General features: G+C 68.3%; 6 protein-coding genes across 6 annotated transcripts; all 6 read left to right on the plus strand.

Moving 5' to 3' along the window:
* The first annotated feature begins 7,681 nt into the window (after positions 1–7,681).
* LOC112343798 lies at positions 7,682–8,612 on the plus strand. Its single transcript, XM_024667830.1, has one exon. It carries the CDS (start codon positions 7,965–7,967, stop codon positions 8,499–8,501), a length of 537 nt encoding a protein of 178 aa, XP_024523598.1. The 5' UTR covers positions 7,682–7,964; the 3' UTR covers positions 8,502–8,612.
* Positions 8,523–9,098, plus strand: LOC112343799 (vegetative cell wall protein gp1-like; the record flags this gene model as incomplete). The annotated part of the gene is made up of 1 exon (XM_024667831.1): positions 8,523–9,098. A coding segment is annotated over one exon (555 nt), but the record flags the coding sequence as incomplete, so codon positions are not given.
* A 1,018-nt stretch (positions 9,099–10,116) lies between these two features.
* On the plus strand, positions 10,117–11,691 carry LOC112343800. Its single transcript, XM_024667832.1, has one exon. The coding sequence runs from the start codon at positions 10,117–10,119 to the stop codon at positions 11,689–11,691; it is 1,575 nt and encodes a 524-aa protein (XP_024523600.1).
* A 2,439-nt stretch (positions 11,692–14,130) lies between these two features.
* On the plus strand, positions 14,131–15,437 carry LOC112343797 (spidroin-1-like). The gene has a single exon (XM_024667829.1). It carries the CDS (start codon positions 14,395–14,397, stop codon positions 15,415–15,417), a length of 1,023 nt encoding a protein of 340 aa, XP_024523597.1. The 5' UTR covers positions 14,131–14,394; the 3' UTR covers positions 15,418–15,437.
* A 4,355-nt stretch (positions 15,438–19,792) lies between these two features.
* On the plus strand, positions 19,793–21,140 carry LOC9648405 (cytochrome c oxidase subunit 3; the record flags this gene model as incomplete). Its single annotated transcript, XM_002994243.2, has 1 exon — positions 19,793–21,140. A coding segment is annotated over one exon (1,326 nt), but the record flags the coding sequence as incomplete, so codon positions are not given.
* A 190-nt stretch (positions 21,141–21,330) lies between these two features.
* LOC112343801 (extensin-like) lies at positions 21,331–22,852 on the plus strand. Its single transcript, XM_024667833.1, has 2 exons — positions 21,331–21,746; positions 21,847–22,852. Exons 1-2 carry the CDS (start codon positions 21,331–21,333, stop codon positions 22,850–22,852), a joined length of 1,422 nt encoding a protein of 473 aa, XP_024523601.1.
* Positions 22,853–22,861: the final 9 nt, after the last annotated feature.

Below are 22,861 nucleotides of genomic sequence, written 5' to 3' on the forward strand. Positions count from 1 at the left end.
CCCGGGCCAGGTGCCCCCGAGAACCAGCCTCAGGGAGAGAGAGGGCGGGGCCAGTGCACGGAGAGACCAACCACCGGGAGGCCGGTGACGCTGCTGCTGCTGCTGCTGCTGCTGCTGCTCCTCACACCCGTGTGCACCACTGCTTTCGGGGGCCTCTCGCCGACCGAACCGCTCTCGGCTTTCTTCCCACCCCGACGCCCCTTTGTTGGGTGGTTTTGGTTGGGGCGTCAGCCCGCTGGCTGAACCGGTAGTAGGTTTGGTGGGAGGTGCACGACTGCTCTCCCCCGCCCCAACGCCCGAGCGGTGGTGTGCGGCACACTGTGCCCGAGTATGCGCCAGCCAGCAGGCTCGACCCGATATCGGGTTTGTTGAATCCGCTGAGGGCGACTCGCGCCCGCCGGTCGTGTCCGGGGGGTTTGCGGTCGATGGGGCGGTTTGGCCCCCCGAAGAGGCCCCATTCTTCCTTCTTCACCCACCCCAACCCCCGGACCCGGTTTCCGGGGGTTGACGGATAGGCCGAGCGAGAGAAACCCCGCCTGCCTCGAATCACTCTCCCCACCCGTCGTGCTCCGCCCCGGCGCCGGTCGACTGATGACTACTCGACGATCGCCGTTCCCGCCCCCCCTCTCTGGGCGTCTTTTGGTGGTTGGTCTCGCCTCCCCTATACCCACCACCATGAATCCCCTTTGACCTCCGCCCTGCTGGCTCTGTCCTGGACAGGGGCAGCAGCAGCAGCATCGACGAACGGGGGACATGCACACCGATCGGCCTTCGTTCGGCCCTTCCTCCGTCGTTTCGCCGTCCTCTCTCATGCTCCCTCCCTTTTCGGGCGGTGTGCACCCCGGCCGCCCACACTGCCCCGTCTCTCCCCGCCGGGAACAGCAGCCCACACCGCCCCCCGGCGGGGACGTCTCTCGTCCACTCGCCGGATCCGGCGGGCACTGGTCTGTTGGCATCCCCCAGAAAACCCAATACCCAACCCAAGCTACCGGCGGCCACCACACCCCCACCCCCGATGATTGATCCTCGGTGTGTTCCGTCACGTCTCTTCGGCCTCTAAATCCCCCAACAACAAAACACAGACCACCGGTTTTCGGCGGGACACACCCGGTCGGTCGTCCACCCCGACACGAACGACACCACCCTCAACCTCCCCGATCCCCGCTTCTCGTCGACCCGTTTCTTTCCCCATTATTCCCCCGGGGCGGGCAGTGCTCGCTCCGGCCGCCCCAACATCGCCGGCCGCTCGAAGAAGGCCGTCCGCCGCTCTCCGGCCGCCCCCCAACCGACGACCGGGCCGCCGCCATTTACACCCGCTGCTGCTGCGCCCCGGTACACCGGCCGCCGGGATGATATGGGCCGGGAAAAAGCGGGGGTTCGGCACCAACCGACAAGGGCCAGCACAGCCGCCCGGAGCGACCCCGGCGGTGCGTGTGCGGCGGGCCTCTCCCACCGACTGACTGGCGGGGGAGCGGTGGGAAGGGCGATCGGGTGTTCCTTCCGCCCGCGGGGTGAGGACCAACGAGAATGGGGGCGACGACGAGGAGCATATGGCCGGGGAGATAGGGGGGAGGCATCATCGGTCGGTCGGGGGTCTCTCGACGGCCTCCCCACCTGCGGGATGCCGTGTTTTGGGTACACACGCGATCGGGGGGGTGGGATACCCCACCCCCGACAGTGGGCCGGCCCGGGCCCACTGCTGGGGCCGGGGAGAGCAGAGGGCCGGCGGCTTGCTTTCGGGGTGGAGCCGGCAAAGCACCGGCGGAGCTCCAGCACATAACACCGACCTTGTGGGGGTCGTCACAGATGATGGCCCGCACACTGTGCACCGCGTTCGGCGGGTGGAACGGAGGCCCGTCGTGGACACTGTCCCAGGACCCTGCTGGGTCGAGACAGGGGGAGGGGGCAGGGGGGAAAAAAGCCGTTTGGGCGGGGACTGCTTGTTGCTGGGTTTTTCCGCTGCTTCCCACACCGGGCCGGGTAGGTATACGCAGCAGAGACAGGCTCGCTCGGCCGGGGTTCGCTTGTTGCCGCTTCTTCCCCAACCCCGCTGTTGCTGGCTCCAGACGGCTAGAGCGATCCCCCCCTTTGTTGCCGCCCATCACCCGCCGCTTTCCCCCCCTTTTTTCCACCCCCTGTCGCTCTGCTGGGCCTCCCCGCTGTCGTCACCATCACCAAAACAACCCTCCCGCCGACCAATCGAACAGATATCGATGTTGTCGTCGGCCGGTGCGGGGTAGGAGGCAATAAGTGGCCCAACCCGGGAAAAACAACCCAAAACCGGACGACGGACACCCCGGTCGGCGGCCCCCCCATCCCCACCCGCACGCAGTGTGATTGACCCCGCCGCGTGCGTCGGCTCGGGACTGCTGATGACTACTGGTCCGACCGCGGAGAGGCACGAGAGCGGTAGGGAATACTACGGGGAAAGCGATGCTCTCCCCCACTCGGGGTGCACGAGCGGAGGAAGAAAAAAGCGGAGAGAGCCGCCCACTCGCGGGTCTACTCGTCACACGGTCGGGTTTGGTGTTCGACGGTGCACCCAATTATTGGTTGGCCGTGTGGTCTCTTCGTTCTGGCCCGGCGGCCGCTATGGGGGCCGGCCCGCCGGGTGAACCCGCACCGGGGAGAGGTCATCAGCAGACACGGTGCCGTTTACGACCGTCACGGGGGTGGACGCACGACGGGCAGAGAGAGGCAGCTCTGGGCGCGGCGGTCGGGTCGCCTTTCCGATGGTGCAGAGCAGCGCGCCGGTTGGGTTGGGTGGTCCGCCGCTCTGGGAGAGAGACAGGGGGCTTTTTGGTTGGCTGGTAGTGGGTGTGTTTGCCCGGTCGGGGGAGGCGGGCCGCAGAAAGGGGTGGTGCATACCATCTCCATCCCCGCCCACGAAACCACAGAAGACACACCCGACCGGACAACAGATGACATACTCCTTTCTGCTCCTGATTCGAACACCCGGAATGCTCATACCACCACCAGGAATCGGGGCTTCTTCTGAGGGTCGGCCCGACCCGACCCGCGCACCGCGTAGACCCCGAAGCCGCGGCTACCCCGCCCGAGAGCACACCCCATTCCGTAGTATGGCCGTGGTCGAGGAGCGGGGGGTGGGTGGAGGCCGCCCATCCGCATACTCTTCCCGGGCCGCGCCTTGTCCTCCCCTTCACCCTTCCTGTGGTGCGCGGGTCGGGTCGAGACCCCTCACGGTGAGCAAGGCGGGTGGGTCCATGGTCGAGGAGGCGATGGAGACCGCGGCCGACCCCATTGAGGGTTTCTCTCGGACCAAGGAACCTCCCATGCATGCATCGGGGCGTCGCCCCGTTCGATGCCCTTACTCCGGCCCGAGATCGATCATCGGCGGATGGAGTGGAACATACCGGTCCGCCCATGGGGCCACTGGGAGGTTGGGCGCATACGACCCCGAAGACACACCCGCGGATGCGGCTCCAGAGGCCACGATCCCCAAACCCCCTTATTTGCACCACGACCCCCAACCCCTGGCCCTGATTCGCCGCTCCCGCAGATCCCAAGCCATGATGCCCTTCGCCCGGGAATCCCCCTCCCCTGGAGCGGGTCCGGGAACGGGTTCACCACTCCTCGTACGCCAGACGCTTACACACGCCCCGGAATGGGCTATCGGTGGCCGGATGAATGACCCCCGGCAGGGGGGTGTGAGCAGCAAGCCCAGAGATATCCCGCAGCACCCACGTGGACACCCCGAGCGGATGCTCCTCCGTCGGGCTACTTTCCCCAATGGGGAGGGAGGAGCACGGACGGGGGGGCGGGAGTGCCGGCGGGGTTACCCAATGGGGCGGCTATCGGCGGGGCTGGTTTCGGAGCGGGGGGTGGACAAGCCGCCCTCCGCGACAGGGTATTCTGCCTATGCCCATGCTTTCCAGGCCGCCCCCCCTGGGATCGGTCCATCGTCGTGGCACGATCGGCGGGCCTGGCACACGAGGAGCCCTCCTCGGCCCCGAGCAGCGGACGGGGGGGCGGCTTCGATGGCCCGTGTCGGCCTCATCAGCTCGGGTTTGGGTCCAACACGGCGGATGGGCTTTCCTTCTGCCGCCAGCCCCTTGGCCGGGGGACGACGCGATGGCTGCTCGATCCCCATCATGCACGGCCACGATGACCCGTACGAATGGGGTCTCGTGCACGTGCCGCGAATCCCGGGTTGTCATGCCCGAAACGCCGACGAATCACCCCCCTCCCTCCCCGCGTCCTTGGGGGAAGCAGCCGGAGGAACACACGAATGGATGGCCCCGATCCGAGACAATCTGCCGCACTCCCCACGATCAGACCCGAACCCATCGGTCGGAGCCTTGGCTTCGATCACGGGGTTGGATGCCGGGCGGACGGTCGCACCAGGGGGGACAGCCACGCGCGGAGTAGCCAGTCATCGACCGTCGCGTAACCCAGAGAGGAGTCGATCGGCCCACCGCCGGGTCGTCCATCTTTCCCCCCCGACTCCCGCCGGGCGGGCTCCCCGTCGATATGCTCTGTTTCCGCTCCGTGCTGCAGATGCCGGTGAGCCTGGCTCGACATGTATGCTCTTCGGCCCTCGGCTCCCCGTACCCCCAGGCCGCCGCCCTCCTTTTCCCCGACCCTCCTCACAAGCGCTCCTCCCTCCCGCTCGCCCGGTCGGCGGCCCCACCATCCCCAGTGCCGGCGGGGAGTGGAAGGGGGGCGGCCCACCCGGATGCTCCTCGATCCCGCTCCTCGACCCCCATAGAAACCACGATCAATCGATCTCCATCCATGCCGGACCAAAACCCTCCCGGTCCAACAAAACCCACTCCGACGAGATGCAAGCCGCCCCCCCTCGATTGGGTTCGAACCACCCGCCGGGAAGACGAACACCCGGGCTGATGCTCCCAGCGTTCGATCCCGAGGCTGCCCAGCTGCATGCGGGGTGGAAGGCGCCTGGGCCAGGTGTACCGGCGGGGTGGTGTGGAGGTGGGTTCGGGTCATCGGTCCGCTATTGGGCACGTCAGTCGGCCCCGACCGGTCACTCGGTTGGGCGGAGGGGAAGGAGGCGGATCCAGCGAGCGATACGGCTCGCGCTCGCCCCGACGGATAATATTCCCCACCGGCCGAGCGGGCGGGGGCTTCTGGTGCGGCGAGTGCGCTCGGATCGATATGTCGGGGTTTTGGGGGGATGGACCGGGGAGAGCAATAGGCCTATGCCCGGGTGCGCTCGTGCCGCCCATCCATTGCCCCCCAATCCCCGGCCAACCCCTGCCGGCCGTTCGACCAATCCTGTCGACGCATGCATGGTCAGTCGGTTCACCGGGGCGGGGACAGGTGCGACCGGCCACCATGGCTCGCGCGACAATCTCCCCCAAGTCCGACGAATGGTGGATCATCATACCCGGCGGCCGGGGTCGGCCTCCCCGGCGAGGAAGCACCGCCCATGCCCGCCGTCCGCCCACCATCCCACCCCGAGCCATCCCAGTGCTGCCCGTGCGGGGGATGATCGAGACCGACAGGCGGGCGGCCCCCCTCCGCTGCTCGCCGCCCTGCGCCCGGGCACGAAAGAGCTGTTTCCGACCAGCACCGAACCCCGTGAACCCATCGTCGATCCATGGCCCCTCTAACAACGAGGAAGGCCACGCACAGAGGGGCGACCCGTCGTACTACGCATATGCCCCCGCCGCATCGACCACGAATCCCGCCGCATGGGCCGCCGCATGGTCGTCCCCGCCTCTGGCCGCGTGCCCCGCCTCGGAGTCTATTGCCCAAAGCCGAGCGAGGATGCCCGGCCCTCCCCACCATTCGGTCGGGGGGGGGGATCCGCCCCAACCAGCTTCTTCTTCCGTCGTCCGGGAGCAGCAGCAGCAGATAGCCGCCCCGACAGAGCGACAGGCCCCCACCCACTGGGAGCTGCTGGAGAGGGTGTGCGCCGGCCCGGAAAGGAGGAGGAGGAGGAGGAGGAGGAGGAGGCGGCGGGGGATGGGCTGCTCAGTCTCGTGTGGCGTGCAGAGCTGGGAGTGCGCCGGGCGGGTCGGGTCGGGTCGGGTCGGGTCGGGTCGGGTCGGGTCGGGGGAGAGTGATCCTGCGCGACAGAGGCGGAGCAGCGGCTGGGTCCGGCCAGGAAGAGAGTGGCTCAGAGCGGGTCGCATGCCCCCCCTTCCTGCCCCGACCGGCGGCACATACACCCCCGGCCGCTGCTGGCTGGGAGTGATGCCCCCCTCGAGCCCATTCCGTCCGCGGAGGGGCTTCGCGGGTGTTTGCTGTCCGCGGAGCCGGGCCCGGGGCGTTTTGCGCATCGATCGCCGATCCGCCCACGGGGGGCTCGACGACCGGGGGGATCGATCATCCGCCGCTCCCCGCCGAACACCCCAACAAACCGCCCGCCTTCTCCCGGCCCGGCGGTTTTCCCTCCCTTCTTCTTCTTCTTCTTCTTCTTCCCGTGTGTCGACAAAACAACCCACTACTAATAACTCCCCAGTTAGCAGTGGTTCTCTCTCTGCTGTGCACCCGGTGGCAGCACGGTGTGCCCGCCCACCAGCCAAAAGGGCGAGAGGGTGTGCGGTCTCACTGCTTGCTTGCACCGACTCCGGGTGTGCCGTGTCGATCTGTCGGCGGGGAGCGGGTCAGCACACTACTGGACTGGAAACCACCGGTCCGTCTGTGGATCGTCGTCGGCAGCAGAGTGGATGGGGGGGACCCACCTCCGGGCCAGCGGCTGTTGTGGGCGGGTTCGGTGGGCTCGACGGTCGGAAGAGGGCGACCGCGGAGAGGCGAGGGCGGGGAGTGGCTCGATGTTGGCCGGGAGTGGTCGAAACCACACTGCCCAGGACCCGTCGGTGGAGGGCGCTCCTCGGGCAAGAGAATATGGGGGCTTCGTGGGTGACGGGATGCTTGATCGGGGTATGAGTGGGTGTGGGGTATGGGTTGGGCTGTCCCCGCCGCTCTTTACTGCTGTGTGTAGTGGCCCGGTGCGGTCATCGGTCGAGTCGGGACTCGGCGGCCTCCCCGCTCGTCGTCGTCGTCGTCGTCGTCGGGTGGGTTCATCAGCCGTCGTGGTCACCTCTGACGCACTGTCGATGACCCCAAACCCGGAGCACCGTGCGGCACACCTCCCCCAGCCACGGACAAAGGGGGGAAGGGCATGCTCTTGTGGGCTGTTGTTGTCCCAAGGGCATGGTGGTGTCGGCAGTGCGGGGTGGGACACACCCGCTCCGCCCCCCCTTCCACCCCCCGCTGGCCCGGGCAGCAAGTTCCACCGGGTAAACCCGACCAGAATGGGCTCACGCGGCACGGTGTCGGGCCGTTTCCCAAGCCACGCCGCGCCCAGAGAGCTCGGAGAGGACGACCGACGGGGGGGCGTCTTCCTCGGGCCTCCGCCGGGCAGCACATACACCGGATATGGGTCCGCTTCGGGGCGGGGTCGGGGCCAGCTGTCGAACCCAACCCCGGGATGGGGGAAGAAGAAGAAGAAGAAGAAGAAGAAGAAGAAGAAGAAGCGGGTATCGGCGGGAAGGGTCGAGCACCGAGCCGGGGCATTCGGCGGGCGGAGGGGCATGGGCGGTGTGTCGGGGGAGTGGAGTGCCGGCGGGAGCATGAGCGGCGGAAAGCGGCCCAGCCTCGAACGGGGATCTCACTGACTGGGACAGGGGCCCCCCTGCGTCGTGATGGCGGGCCAGGGGGCGCTTGGGCTGTTGGGATGATGAGAGCGGCGGGGACCGTACCGTCGTTCGCAGTGGGCTGCTCCGTGCCGGCAAAAACCACTACATCTCCCCCCGCCCGGAGACACACGATATCTCTGTCCTCTGCCCAACCCCATCCGACGGTCGGCGAGGGGTGTGTCGCCGGGGTTAGTGGATGATGGGGTTTTGGACGACCCCGCCGATAACACATTTTGGCCGATCCTCCACAGCGGATGGCGATCGATCGGGGGTTGGGGGGGCTGTGGCCGAGGAGCCGGCTCCGACACCAATGTTCACTGTGGAGCCACACACGAAATGACGACCCCCGAGCGAGCCAAAGCCCACTCCACGCCTCAACCGGATCAATTCACGCATTCGACGCAATCAGTCCGGTTACGTGTGTTCCATCGTACGCCGGATGTCCCACCCCTTCATGATGGATCACCCCCACTGAGCCGAAGACCCAAACCACGATCCCCGCTCTCCGCCGGGGTTGTCTTCCGCGCTGGGGTGGGACAGCACGAGGCCTCTTGGGGTGGGGTGGTCATCGAGGGCGTGCAGAGGGGCGTGGGCTCCCTGTCCCCGAGTGAAGCCAGAGCGTGCCAGCGGTCGGCAGGGAAAAGCCCGGCGGGTCGTCCACGGACGAAGAGGACGTATGGGGCCCTACCCGGAGAGATAGGCGCATCCCCCATGCTCGCTCGGGCAGTACCGGCTCTCACGTCCGGGTATGCCGAGCCTGCTGCGGAAGGCGCCACCCCGCGTGACAGCGGATGGCCGGCCGAGACCAGGAAAAAGACCAATCGACCCGGCGCCCGGAGGGTCCTTCTTCCCTCCACCCGCACGACGGCATGATGGCCCAGCACGGGTCAATAGCGAACACAGCACGGGGATCGCACGAACAACAGTACGATACTTCCCGGGGTGCCCCCAAGCCTTGCTCCTGTTCCGGGGGGATTGGCCGTCCGGAGTGGTGCCCCTAATCCAGTCCCAGCCGCTCCCCCGCCCCCGCCGGTCCCCGTCCCACGCCCAGGATCACCGGTTCGGTTAGATCCGGATTCCCTTGCCATGATACCCCCGGCGGTTCACGCAGGAGCGATGGCTGCCCCTTCTTCGCCCGCAGCGATGATGCGTACTTTTCGCCGAGAGGGCCGTGAACATGAGGTCGCGCCCAGGCACACCGAACCTGTCGTCGGACCTCTCTCCCCGTCGCACCTCCGGCCAGTGCTCGAGCACTCCCCGCGCCCCCCGACCCCCTCCGCGTATCCGATTGGGGAACACCGTGGACACGTGACGAGTGCGACCCATTCGGACACATCGGGGACTCTGCCTCATACGCACGTCCCGCCGTCGTCCATTGGTTCTGGTCCAATCCCACCCGCCGCTCCGCCCGGGGCAACCGCACCCACGGTGCACACACCCGGGGATTGATGACCTCTGGCCCAAAAACCCCGAGCGGAAAACCCGGCACAACACATGCGGGGGCGGGGAGAGTGAGCTCGGCCCCCCCGGCTCAACCACCGGCGGGCGGTGTGCCTTCCGGCGCGGGGTGGGGGGGCGGCATACCACCGGCCGGGAAACCCCATAAACCGGCCGGGGAGAGCATGGGGAGGAGCAGCGAGCCCCCGTCGCCTTCTTGCTTGTGTAACCTCCCCATGCTCCTCTCCCCGCCCCCGCTCCACTCACCAGTACCGGGTGGCCCCGGTTCGCCCCGCTTCGCATGCCCCGCGGTGTGCGATGACCGGCGGGAGGATGCCCCGCCGAGACGACTGCCACGTCGGTGGTCGTCCGGTCGCTCCCCCCCGGACCGGATGTCGACCAGCAGATCGACGACCATGCCCCCCTTGGTTGGATGGGCGGGTCTGTCTCGGGGAGGGGGAGAGCGAAGCGGGTGGGTTTCAGCGCAGCAAGAAGAGAAGAGAGGGGCGGCGCATCCCGCTGTGGGATGTGGATCCGGCGGGTGTGTCCAACCAAGGCGGGGTTCCTCCGGTCGAGCGGGGAGTGTCTCGATCTTTCCCCGTTTCCGGGGTGGTCTGTGGTGCATGCGAGGCTTTCTTTGGGCATGCCGGAAGAGGCCGGGAATCGGGGGCGGGGGCTTCGTCGGCCGGGGATCCGGGGTGCGGCTGGGTTTGGTGTTTCCTCCCCGAGCGGCGAACCGGGCCGGGGAGAGCAGAGGGCCAGGGAGGGGCGCCGACCGGCCGCATCGTTTCCAACCGATGACGGGGAGAGCGTTCGTACGGAACTCGCACCAATAGGACCCCATGCCGTGATCAGTTCGCCGCCCTCCCGTACCCCGACGGGCCCATGCGCCGTGTGCTCCGTGTGAGGGTGCTCGCGGAGGAGAGGGGCTCTCCCCGGCCACAGTGACGGCCCCCGCCCCGATTGATTGTCGGCGGTTGTCCTTGCACGGCCCAAAACCCCCGACCGGGGGGCGGCCACAGTGACCTTTCCGAGTGGCGCGGGAACCGACATGCGGAGAGGCGCTAGGTTCCGGGGTCTTCTCTCCTCCCTCGGGGTGCCGCCATCGTCAGCCGATCGGGGGCCGTGTACACCACTGCGGCCGGAGCAGATGGGCCGGGGACGACCCCGACCCGCACGTGGACCGGGCAGTGGATCGCACCGACCACCGGAGTGCCCGGCGCGAGCAGCGGGTTCGCTCGCGGGGAGTTATTCGTCGGAGAAGAGACCGCTGGGGCGACCGGAAAACCCGATAAAGATGGTGGGTTGCCGTGGCTGTCTGGCGGGGGATGAGAAGCCTGCCTCCTTCCTACTCCACCCCTCCCCACCCCACCGCGCACGCCTTCGCCCCTGTGGCCGCCGTGTCGACCCGCCCGCGGTGCGGATCATAGCATCGATGGTGTTTGTGTGCGTCGCCTCTCCCCGGCGCGATCGACCGAAACAACCCCCGCTATGGGCAGTGCGGGAGCGGACGACGGGGAGGCCGGCCCTGCTGGGGTTGGACCCGCTCCCCAGCGCTCCCCCCTCTGAACGACCCCCCGCCGGATGGGGAAAACCCCGGCGTCTGCGCCCACACCGTCGAGCGGCTCCCCGAACCGACGATCGATACTCCATCCACGGAGGACGGCCAACCTCAACCCACCAGCCGCTGTGGAGGGTAGTGAGTGATCCGCACGAGAACCCCCTCGGGACGGGTGGAGCTTGGGATGCCCGGAGATGTGTCGCGACCACCGAAAACCGGGCCCGCACACTGCCCGGGATCGTAGGGCCTACACCCCCCCTTCCCCGGGGATCTCCCGGGGCGGTGACCGCCACTCCCTACAGGGACTGTTCCTCAAGAATCGCACCTTTCGTGCCGCACCCCCCCCACCTGATGGTGGGGGTTATTACAAACAAAAGCCCGAGCCGGTGGAACAGCCCCGGGCAGAGAGCGCTCTCTGTCCGAGCCGGTGGTCGGTGGTTTCTGCTATCGACACCGGGGGCGGGGCTGCTCGTCGGCCGGGGAGCGTTCGCCCAGCCGCTGCTCGGGGGAGGACCCCGTCGCCCGGGAAGAGCCGCACGACCCAAGCAGCAAGGTCCACGCACGGTTCGGCCGCCGAGCCCGCCAGCCCGGCCAGGAGCACAGGCCAAGGCCAACCGATCCCTATCGGTGTCTCTCCCCTTGGGGCGGGGAGTGGTCCAGAGAAAGCGCCGGCTCACGAGCGTGGTCCCGATACGCCCCCCGAGCACAAGCCATCATGCCCGCCCTCTCCCGCCCTTTCCGCCCCACTCCTCCAGTCCGGTCGCTTCCCACTCCCCGCTCTCCCCCGCCCATCACCCGAAACCACCCGCTCTGCTGCGTGCCGTCCCGGGCGCCGGGGCCTGCTGGTTGACCCGCCGGCACTGTGAGCGAGAGAGATTGGTGGGTCGTCGGTTGCCTGCCCTCGCCGTGATCGGGGACATGGCTCTTTTCGGTGTATCGATATCGGTATGGCTTGCAGCAGCCGGGACCAGGCTCACTGTCTTCTCCCCGATCCAGGGGTGGTACGTGCCGACCGAACCGCCGACCGACCACCACCCATCGGGGGGCATAGAATGTGGGTTGTAGAGCCCTCTAGGGGCGGCGGCCCGTCTGCCCACCCCCAAGACCCCGGCGGGCATACCCACCCCCCAATGCCTCTCGCGGATCGCCTGCGGATGCTCCTCTTTCGGGTCTGGCCTGAACCCCGGCGGCACGACCGATGACCAGAAATCGCTCCACCCGTGGCGGGATCGGGCATGCGCGGGCGGAGAGAGCATGTGCTGGGCCGGGTTGGGCTGGGGAGTCGTCCAACAACGCACGAGCACGCAAAACCACCCCCAGCCAGTATGACGCGACAGAGGAGCAGACCAGTCCCGCTCTCACACCCCAAGCCAACAGTGCTGGGTGGGCAGCGCACGACATCATCGCGGATCGGGGGGAGCGACAGTCGTCGATACGGACGGCAGGGGATAGGGGGGGAGTGGTTGGGGAAGAAAGTGCGTGGGCGGGGGTCTCCGGCGCTCGGTGAAATCACTGCTGGTGCTTTTTGGGGTGATGGGTTTTGGGGGGCTTCGATACAACAAGGCCCGGATCCGACGCCCGATGATGGGCCGGTCGATCTCCCGAAACCGGGCACTAAACCCCCAATGAGCACCGGCCTGCTGAACCGCCGCGATCGTGTGCCTTCCCCCAAGCCGCTTCCCCCGCCCGATCCTCCCCGTTCCTCTCCAAACCCTCTCCCAGTCCCGACCGACCCGGCGTCGGGAGATCGTGTCTCGCCTCTCTTCCTGGGAGAGGCTCCGGCGCATCGGGGCATGCTCTGGTGGGCGGCCCACAGCAGACCGAACCGCCTCCGCCGAACCCCAAACACGGGCCACCCCGGCCATGGCCATGCGGAGAGGAACGACGAGGCGATCCGGAGCACCTTTCGTCGCGACGAGACCCACTCCGACCGCGCTGACTCCGCGACTGCCCACTGCAGTGTGCTTTCCGCCCCCGGTCCGAGCGACCACGGCCCGTGCGTGGCCGCCGCGCCCTCTCCCCGGTCGAGCATCACCGGCGATGATCCGACCCCCGCTGCTGCCGCCTCCGGTGTGGGTGGAGCGGGAGCATGTCGACCCGGGCCCAACAACCTCTGCACGGGCGAGACCGGGCATCCGGATCGGGGTCTCTTCGGCGGTCTGCTCCCTGCGGACGGGCATGCCCCTTTGGCGGCCCTCCCTCTCCCCGCTCGACCGCTCCCCATCCGCTCCTGTCTGTTGGCCGGAACAACCTGCCGCCCCGGCCCCGACGAACGACCACGCACGATCCCCCGGAAAGGGGGCAGACCAGATCGAAGAAGGGTCTGCTGCCCGGGGGGCGGGGGCATGTCCAAAACCCTGGTGGTTGGGGGGCGCACGTTCGCCGGCTCTTCTCCCCGCCGAACCACCCTCCCTTTTCCCTCCACACCGGACGGAGCGCACGGGCCGTGTCGTGCACCATGTGCGCTGTTCGACCAGGGTTTTTGGCTGACCGACGCACACCACCCCGCGACATACGATCGAGCGCACCGCCGATATCCACCACCGGCCAACCAAAAGCCGCATGATCCACGTGTTCTCGGGTTCGTCGGAGGAAGGAGGGGGCGGCCCCGGAGAGGGATGTCCCCGCCGGAAGAATACCACTCCCCGCCCTTCCCCCAAAACCCGATCCGACGGCCCGCCGCACGCGTCCCAACCGCCTGGGTGGGGTGTTGCCCGGTTGCCGCCCCGCCCGTGTCCCGGGCCCAAGGCAGCACGAGCGTCGTCCCGGCATGCGCTCTGGTGACGACCACTATCGCGCCGGTCCACTGCTCGATGACCCAAACCGCTCCGAGGGAGGAGGCGTGTTCCCGACCGAGAGGGGGCATGGCGGATACACCCCGAGCAGCGGGTTGTCCTTCTTCCACCGTGCCGAGGAACCAGCAAGCAGATACCGGGTCGGTCCTCCCTGGGCGGGTGATCACCCCGGGCACCGGAGCATCCGGCACGCGACATGGCCGCACACGGGGAGTGGGGCAAGCAGGAGGGGTGGGGGCTGTGGGGAGGAGGCCGCGGCGCCCGCCTCCCCGTCTGGGGTTGACACAGCACGCAGACCCACAGCGTCTCGCCAACCCTCCGGTAGAGACCACTCACCCCGGGCCCGGCCGAGCGTTGGGCTGCGGCTCTCCCCGTGGCGCATGGGGCTGGGAGAGGTGCCGGAGAGGTGTGCCCCGGTGGTCGGCGGGAAGGGTCGACACTGACGACTGGAAGGGGGGCGGTGCGGGAGGGAAAGGGAGAGGAGAAGGGCAGCACTCCCCACTTCCGGGCCAACACCTGTTATCGATATCGATCGCGCTCTGTTGAGGTTCGGGGATCGGATACCGAGGGCGTGGGCGGCCTTCACACTTGGTGGGGGTCGTCAGAAAGTGGGCAGGGTGGCGGCCGATGGGCGTACGTGTCGTCCCGGCTCCGGGGGCTGTGCCGGGGTCGGGGCGGCTGGTCGCGGGGGGGGCTGGGGGTGTCGTCACTACTCACGAACCCTGCTGGCGCACACGCCCGCCGGGAGTGGTTCTCCGGGCCGGCCCGGAGAGGAACGCGATGATCGGGGCGACCACCCCCACGACGGAGGGAGGACAGAGTGAAAAGGAGGGGCATGATGGCATGGCCCATGGGGAGGCCAAGCCCGGCCCGGGGAGAGGCATAGCCGTATCGAGGTGGCTGGTGGAATCCGTGCGCGGATGGGGAGTACTGGCTCGTGTCTTGAGTAGGAGGGCACCACCCAACCCGCATCATGGGGCGGGTCGGAGAGGCCTGTGGACCCTTTGCTGCCGGAAGAATGGGCATGCCCGGGAGAGGGGGAGCGGATCGACGGAGCGGCAGGGCCGGCCAGCTCTGCAGGGTGTGGGCCATTCGGACGGGGATAGCGGCTCGGGCTATACACACACCGCGGCGCCCAAGAAGGTATACGTATGCACCGACACTCTCGCCCGTCTCTGGGGCCACGAGGGCTTTCGGTCGTGTGGCGTGTGTCGTGGGCGGCGCGTTCCCCCCCTGGTGCGGTGGGTGCGCCAGCCAAACGGGGTCCCCGGCGCACCGGGCCTTTGGCTCGCGATCGGACCGAAGAAGAGGCGAGCGATGGGGATATCGAGGTCGGGTGTCGGGGAGGAGACATGGTGACGGGGTTATCGGCCGGATGCGATCCGCAGGGGCTTGGGCCGGGGGGCGGCGTGGGGGGTGCCTGCACCGGGCACGGCATCTCAAACCGCCGAACGAAAAACCCCAAGCGCGATCTCCCATCCGGGTCGGTGCACGGACGGGCCCGGGGTGGTGGCCGGGAAGGGGTGAGCATCGGTCGGGTCGCCCGGGCAGCGGGGCCGGAGGAGAGGCCGGCCCTGCTGGGGCCCGCCGCGAGCAGGGCGGCTTCGGCGCTCGAATGCTCGACCCCGCCTCGCTGTTGTGCCCACAGAGCGGGAGAGCCGCGCAAGAGGGGACCCCCGCGCACGGTTCGGGGAAACCACGAACGCGCCCGGCAGAGGCCATGCTCAGACCGACGCGAGTGCGCCCCCACTCCACCCCACCCGATGATGCCAGAAATCGTCCCGAGACAAGACCTCATCCTGTTCCCACATCACCCACCACCCCCGATTCGGAAGTCACCTCCTCCCCTCCCTGGGCCATCTCCCCCAAGTGGATCGATCTGCTCGGATCCCGGTCCATGATCGTGCCCTCCCCGATACCGACCATAGGGTCCTTCCATGAACGGAGACAGGGGGCGCCAGATCGGCACTCATCCCCGATCGACCGGGGGGCTTGAACCGACGACCCCACCCGAACTGCCCCCGCCTCAGTCGGACTGTGAGCAGCGGGTTTTCCCCATGGGCCGGAGCATGCAGCAAAACCCCGAACCGGACCCGCGATCCGATGATATAGCCCATGCCCTCAAGCCGCCCACCGCCCCCCCGCCGAACCCAATCCCCCGCCCATGCTCCTCTGCTCTGCTCTGCTGCTGGCCGCCCCCTCTCCCGCTCCACGCCCCCGCCGGGTTTCCACTCCCGAGAGGAGTACCCACGACCGACACGAATGCCTCTCCCTCGGCGGGAGCCAACCGGGGGGCAGGGGCGCTTTGCGGATGGGGCATGCGTCGTCGTGCGCGGGGAGGAGCAGCGGTTTTGGGTGGTCCGAGTGCGGGTCTGGGTCTACCCGGTTCTCGGGGAGGATGGAGCCGGCGGAGAGGGCCGCATTCCCTCTGTCTGCTGTTCGCGCTGGGGCATTTCGGTCGGGCCCGGGAAGGGGAAGGTGGTCATGCCGATAGAGGCCCGTACGCCGGGGTTGGAGGGGGCTGCGAAGGAGGTTTTCGTCGGTACATCCGGTGGTCCGGCGGGAGTGGGGTGATGGCCTGGCTCGGGGAGGAGCGGGTTATAGCTATCCGGCTGGGTCGAGGAGGGAGGTTAGTAGGGGGGTGGCTTGGAGGACGACGGCCGCGCCGGGGGCGTTTATTCGTGTCGGAGGAACGAGACCGAACCCTGGGCCTTATCCTCCCAGCAGGCTCCCCGGCCCATGCCCCGGGTGCATCCGCTGCCCACCAAAAACCAGCATGCCCGACGCGACCCGAGTAGCCCTCGACCGGCCCTCCGGTCGGCAGTGGAAGGCAGACCGCGGTTTTGCTCCACGGAGAGCCCCGGTCGGCCCGACTGCAGATTGGGGGTCGTCGATGGAGAGAGAGCGGGGAGGGAATACCCGGTCCGGGCACCGGGATCCGGATCCCACCACTGGAGGGGTCGTGATATCATGAGGGTTTCGTATGGGGTTTGCGCCGGGGTATACCGGGGGAGTGGTTTGGTTCGTTCTGGTGTCCGATCATCGATCCGGCGCAGTGGTCGTACCTGAAGATTCCGACGATTGCCCCCCACCCCAGACGAGCCCAAACACGCGCCACACAAACCCACCGCCGAGAGAGGCCGGGCGCCCGGTGCGTTCCGTCCCCGGCCGGTTCGCTCTCCGGCCGGGATGCTCTCCCCCCGCCGGAGGACCCACTGGCCCCCCAGCAGAGCGCCGGGACCGGCCGGCCTTCCAACGCCCCGCCACTGTGTAGACCGACCACTCTCGGATCGGGCGCGCAGATCGTGGGAGCATCGAGTGTTTGCCCCGCACATCTGCTGGCCATTGCCCCGGACCCAGCAACAGGCTCAGAGGGGGTGGGGACAGAACCCGCCCCCCGACACACCGCACCTGCCCACTCCTCTCCCTGATCCGGGGCGGGTATCCCCGGCCGCTGCTTCTTCTTCGCTCAATCCTTCGCGGCTTGGCACCCCGCCTGGGTCGGCTCCTCCGCACACCCCGCAGAGTGAACCACCGCGCCGCCCACCGCACTCCGCTCTCACTGCCGGTCTGCCGCTGTCCGCACTGCTGTTGTCTCTCTCTCTCTCTCTCTCTCTCCCTCTCTGGTGTGTGCCGGTTTTGCGGGGTGTGTCCAACACTGCTGTCCGATGCCGGTCTCGTCGGTCATCCCCTTCTCCCGCCGGGTGTGGTCGAGCCGTCCGCCCGCCCAACACCCGACGAGTGGATCATCAATCGGCCTCTTCCCCGTCGATCCACCCCAACAGCCGGCTCTGCCCGGAGCGAGACCAGTCCAAGCGTCATCGGAGAGACAGCGGCGGGGTGATGGCCGCGTCGCCCCGAGACCCCTGGGGAGGTGGTGTCGTCGACCGTCGTCTGCTGGGTTTTGGGTGGTGAATGAACCCACACCGCCGGAGTGGTGTGCAGTGGGCCGGCGGGGCTTTGGGCCGACCCCGTCTGCTGCGGGCGCTGGGGCTGCTGGTTCCGGAGCCCGCCGACCACCCGCCCTTGGCCGTGCCGGGAGAGGCACTGTGCCTGTCGTTCCCCGCCCCCCTTCGTGACCCCAACCCCCGGCCCCAGCAGGCTGCTGCTGCTGCTGCTGCTGCTGCTGCTCCCTCCTTGCCCCCTTCTCTTTTCCAGGAGCTCCTCCCTGCATGGCCCAAGACGACGTCTGTTGTCGAGTGCCCCGCGCCGGTGGTCGGCCCGGCCCCGCCTTCCCGCTCTCGTGTGCCCACCGCTCCCTTCCACGCCTGCCTCCCGGAAAGGGCTCTCCGGAGCCATCTCTTCCAGCGCCTCGGCCGACCGCCCGGATCACCGGTTTTCGGCCTCTTCTCCCTCTCGGCGTCTATCCTCCTCCCTCTCCATCTCGAACCCCCCGCCGAGCCGTGTGTCACCCCGCTCGTCGAGCCCAGCCGGAGGAGCAGCCGGCTGGGTGCGCGCTCCCCCCAGCTTTTAGCCCATTCCCGGCCACCCCCACGGTGACCTCCACACCCTCGGCCCGGGTGGTCATCCGACACCGCCTGATCGACGACTGGGTCCTCGGGGTGGTAGGAGATAAGAGAATCACGGTACGGGCTCTGCGGAGGAGCCGCACAGAAAGCCTCGATGATGTCATCATACCTCCCCGCTATGCCCGGACCAAATTGGCATAGGAGAGACAAAGGAAACGGCGGGTCTACCCGGAATGGGGGTGGTCCACCGTCGGCGGGATATCGACTGCTCTGCGCGGCATCGGGCCGGCCCCCCACCCCGACACTACGGGCGGCAGATCCAATCCTCCGCTCTTTGCCCGAAAACCGGCCAGAAGCCTCTCCCGCGGATCGTCTCGTGTCGCGGCTCGGGTGGGTGGTTTGTGGGCGGCGATCGGTGACTCGATTCGGTGGGCTCGTCGGCCAACGGGGATGGGGGGGTTGGTTCATCCCACCGGCAACAAGAAGCGGGGTGGGCGAGGAAGAAACGCCAACAAAAACCCACCGGTGTGGGCCGAGGAGGGAGATGGGCGGGCGGACGGCCGGCCGGCCATCATGGGCACGGTGGGGCGGCGTTCACCGGGTCGTCGATTGGGGGGGCGGCCTCACTGGCCGTCGACCGACACTACCCCCCGCGCCGGTGGTCGGCCCGGCCGGTAAGTCGTCTGTCGCTCTCCGTTTCCTCCGGCATCGGGCCGGCGGATACCCCGAGCGGAAGAAGAAGAAGAAGAAGAAGGCACACCGGCACGCGCACGACCGGCGGCAGTGCGAAGGTTCGGTGGGTGGGAAAAGCGTTGTTCGTCGGGGCGGCAAGCAGCCGAAGAACCGTCGGCGGGTCTGCTGCCCACTCCCGGCGCGGCGGACACCGGGACAACAGGAAAGGGGGCGGGTCTCATCCTCGGTGTGTTCCCCAACCCGTCCGACCTCCGTAATCGGCACCCAACCCAAAGACCCCGCCCACTCCCGTCGACGGCAGTGGAGTGCCCAGCAGTGGCACGGCGGTCGGGGGCCGGCACACGACACGATTGGCCGTGCTCCCACTGCGGGGGGAGTGAAGAAGAGGAGGGAACAACCCGAAAACGGAGACACGACCGGCGGTTGATGAGACGACACCCGTCGCGTCGGGGTGTGCCCCCCACGAGCGAGCACACCGTGTGCTCGTCGGTCAAGCGCAGAGAGTGGGTCGGGCCGCGTCGGCGGGGAGTGGGGGAAGGGGTTCCGGTCCGGTGTTCTTCCTCCAGCCAGTGGGGGGTCCACCGTCCTCCCTCCGTCGTGGGGGTGTTCGCGCCGGGGACCCGCACGCACGGGGAGGCAAGCAGAATGCGGGTCGGGCGGCCCGGGGATGGCCGGTGAGGGGTGGGGGTGGGTGCAAAGCGGTCCCCGGGGCTCCCGTCGCGCCTCGCGCGCATACGTCTCCCATTTTGAAGGGTTGGTGCGCGAGACGCCGGGAGTGTGGACCAGAGCGTGCGGGGAGAGGATAGGGAGGGACCCGAGCGCGGCACAGCAGGGGCGGGAGGACGGGGGGCGGGGAGGAAGCCGCCTCTCCCACGCCGCTTCTAGGACCCAGCAGCGGGGAGCGGCGCACACGGCGCGTTTCGGCCCCCCTTCCCGGCCGTGTGGGCGGTCTGAGGGAGGAGGGGCGGCGGCGGCGGCGGGCGCGCCCCCTTTCTGTGACGGACGGTCGGGGTTTGGGCTGCTGATCGCCGCGGATCGGAGGCCCGCGCCGGAGAGGCAGGGTTCGGCGAAGCGGCGGCCCCCCAACCCGAGAGCAGTCCGGCGCACGGGGGGCGTAAAGGAGTGCTGCCCCCCGCCCATGCCCGCTCCGAGACGACCTGTCCTCGGCGGGAAGGGCGGGCAATCCGGCCGCACTGCCGCTGACCGTGACTGGGTTCGACGAGCAGCGATAGGCTGCGCGGTCGGAGAGGCCGTTGGTCGTGCCGGGGCCGCCCGGTGAGCAATAATTCAAACCGCCGGGAGGCCCTTCGCCGGCCACATGGCTCCCACTGGCTGGCGGAGGAGGAGGAGGAGGAGGAGGAGGAGGACTGGGTGTCGTGCCCTCCTCCCTGCTGCCCACCCACGTGCACCACTGCGCACGGAAGGAAGGAAGGAAGGAAGGAAGGAAGGAAGGAAGGAAAGACGGGGAGCAGGCGGCGGCGAAGGAAGGAAGGAAGGAAGGAAGGAAGGAAGGAAGGGGAAACAACCGGTTCGGGGGGCCCCCCGCCGGCCAGGGAGAGAGACCATGATTGGGGGGATCGGGGTCGGCAGAGGGAAGAAGAAGAAGAAGAAAAGGGAGGGAAAGAAAACCGCCGGGGGGAGAGACAAGGAAGGAAGGAAGGAAGGGAGGCCAACACAGATCCGGGGAACAGAAAGAAGCAGAAGAAAGGATCCGCGACCCCCACGACTAATAATCCTCGCTCGGACCGGAGGCATCCTCATCATTCGGCTGATCCAAGCCCACGGCCGACCACACCCTCCTCTGCCTCTGTCCCGACAACGGCAGGGGGTGTTCCCGCCCTTCACTCCATACGAGCGGGTGGGCCCTCACCCGGATCCGGCTCGGGAATGCCCCCACATACTCCCCCTCCGCGGCGGCGGGATGTCATACGCGAACCAACCCACGCAGGTCTGCACTCCGCATGCGTACACCAAGGGCATCGGTACGGTCTTTTGACGCCCACTGCTCCGGAGGTCACGTCCCCTATAGCTCCTCCCTGGGCTTCCCTTCACTCCGCGCCCGGTCCGGCCGTAGAGAGTGGTGCGATCCGGCCCCCGCATGGGCTGATGGTGCCGGATCCTCGGGGCATACCCCCCCCGAATACCCCCATACCCCCAGGACCCGGAGCGTCGGTCACACGGGCCCATCATGCCCTCTTCGCGGGATCCGAAGAAGCCGCGGTAAACGCCCCCGCCGCAACCATTCGGCCGGCTCCCCTCCCCGCCCTGCCCCAAGCCATGGAACATCGAGACGCACCCCCCACTACGAGCGACGGCACCCATGGTCCGACCCTCCCCGTCGCTACGGGATCCCACGGGGCTCATGCGACCACAGGCACGACACCCCCAATCCGTCGTGCGATTCGTCACCATTCAGGGCATTCCACGCCGACGCATCACTCTGGCCCTGAAGCCGCTGCTCGGCACCGGCATCCCGCAGACGCGGCTCGGTCATTCTCATCCGCACCCATTTATCGGTGGGGTGGGCATCAATAAAGGGTGGAGGAGCCTTCTTGGGGCGGAGGGGCGAGCAGTATGTATAACGACGGGGGAGGAGCGGTCTGCGGATCACCCCGCACCGACTGGTATGCTTCTGGTGTTTCGCTATCCCGGTGAGAGCTGATGGCGGGGGGGATAGGGGTGATGACCACCCCAGCCGGCCGAGCGTGGGTAACCCCCCTATCGTCTCATAGCGTTTTGGGCGGGTAATGGTATTCGATGTCGGCGCTTCGTTCTATCCCCGTCCGTGGCGGATAGTGCGACGCAAGGAGGGGATGATCATACCAGTATCGTGCGTCGTCATCGATCTCCCACCTCCCCGTCGGGCACACCCCCAACAAGCCCCGGTGCACTCACCCCAGCAGGAAGGAGGCCGCCCCACCGCTTCTTCACCCGTGCCGCGGGGCACGCGCAGTCTCCTCCCTCCTCTCCCCGGGCCGGTCGGCCTGGAGCCACGCTCCCACGGGGAGGGCTTCCGGCCTGTGTACCCCGCAAAGCCAGCTCGGGGGCCAACACACCTCCAGAGCACCCCCGACCACGGCGTCAATTGGAGAGGCGGGACGACGGATCGGCGGGCACCACGGCCGGTGGTGCACGGCCGCCCCCCGAAGGCAGAGCCATGCCCGTTTTCCTCCGACACACACACACAACCCTCCTGCTGCTGCTGCTGCTGCTGGTCCTCCGACCGAGATCGGCCGAACGCCTTGTTGACCGGCCGGGAGGAGAGTGCCGCTCCGAGGCTATCGGTCGGGCCGACCGAAGAAGGCGAGCGGGCACCCTTCCGTCGTGTTCCTGCTGACTGATCCCACCCGGCGGGCGGTGTGCCACCCGGTCGTCGGGTTCCGCCTCCTGTTGGCCACATCCCCGACGGCTTTGGTTGGGTTCGCCGCTTTCCTCCCTTCCTCCCCTTCCCGATCGGCCGAGTTCCTTCTTGCTTGTCGCCCAACCCCCACCCACTGCACGCCCCCCCGCCTTTGTGGTGCCCAACGCTCTCCCCGACCGGAGGAGGAAGAACCCCCCAGCCCCAGAGGGAGAGGGCGGCCCCCCCTCCGGCCGACCGCGGCGCCGCAGACCCCGGCTTCTTCTTCTTCTTCTTCCTTCTTTGCGGCGCCCCACCGGCCTCTTCTCTTCTGCCCGGGCCTCCTCACACCATGGGGCCCGCCGCTGGTGCCTGGGGTGGGCGGGGCGGCGGGTTGGTGGAGGGATCAGGATCGATATCGATATCGATCGCCACGACCCGCCGGTTCGGTGGTCCGGCCGTGTTGGCCATGCCCCCTCTCCCACTGCCCAGTGGAGCGCGCCGTGCCGTCGTCGGTGCGCTCTCCCCGACCGGTGGGAGACGAAGACCGCCGGGACTCTCTCTGTCGTCGTCCGGTGGGTCACTCCGGACCACCGTTCGGAACGGGGTCAACACTTCCCCGCGCTGTGTGCTGGTCGTTTCGGTCGGCGTCGGGGACCTCTGTCCGCGACACCGTCGTCCGTCGCGGCTCGGCCGGTGTGTGTGTGCCGGATAGCCACCAGAATGAGCCTCTCTTACAGCGCCGTATCGTCGATAGACCCCCCCACCCTTACCCCAGATCCCCCCAGTATACCCCGACCCGAAACACCGCAGCGGATGATAGCACCTTTGAGCTCGACTGGGGTGGAGGGGTGGTGGACACGGTGCTCTCTGTTGGAGCCCACACCCCGAAAACCGGCAAGAAGCGGGGCGGTCGAGGCGTTTGCCGGTGACCGTGTGTA

The sequence above is a fragment of the Selaginella moellendorffii genome, unplaced genomic scaffold, assembly GCF_000143415.4.
Source record: "Selaginella moellendorffii unplaced genomic scaffold, v1.0 SELMOscaffold_213, whole genome shotgun sequence".
Lineage (NCBI taxonomy): Eukaryota > Viridiplantae > Streptophyta > Lycopodiopsida > Selaginellales > Selaginellaceae > Selaginella > Selaginella moellendorffii.

What these genes read in the sequence shown, in the direction of transcription:
- LOC112343798 (XM_024667830.1), top strand. Translation starts at nt 7,965, where the DNA reads ATGACGACCCCCGAGCGAGCCAAAGCCCACTCCACGCCTCAACCGGAT.
- LOC112343800 (XM_024667832.1), top strand. Translation starts at nt 10,117, where the DNA reads ATGCGGAGAGGCGCTAGGTTCCGGGGTCTTCTCTCCTCCCTCGGGGTG.
- LOC112343797 (XM_024667829.1), top strand. Translation starts at nt 14,395, where the DNA reads ATGGGGCGGGTCGGAGAGGCCTGTGGACCCTTTGCTGCCGGAAGAATG.
- LOC112343801 (XM_024667833.1), top strand. Translation starts at nt 21,331, where the DNA reads ATGGTATTCGATGTCGGCGCTTCGTTCTATCCCCGTCCGTGGCGGATA. An exon ending in CCGAAGGCAGAGCCATGCCC is followed by an intron (nt 21,747 to 21,846) that starts GTTTTCCTCCGA and finishes GGCCGGGAGGAG; the next exon opens with AGTGCCGCTCCGAGGCTATC.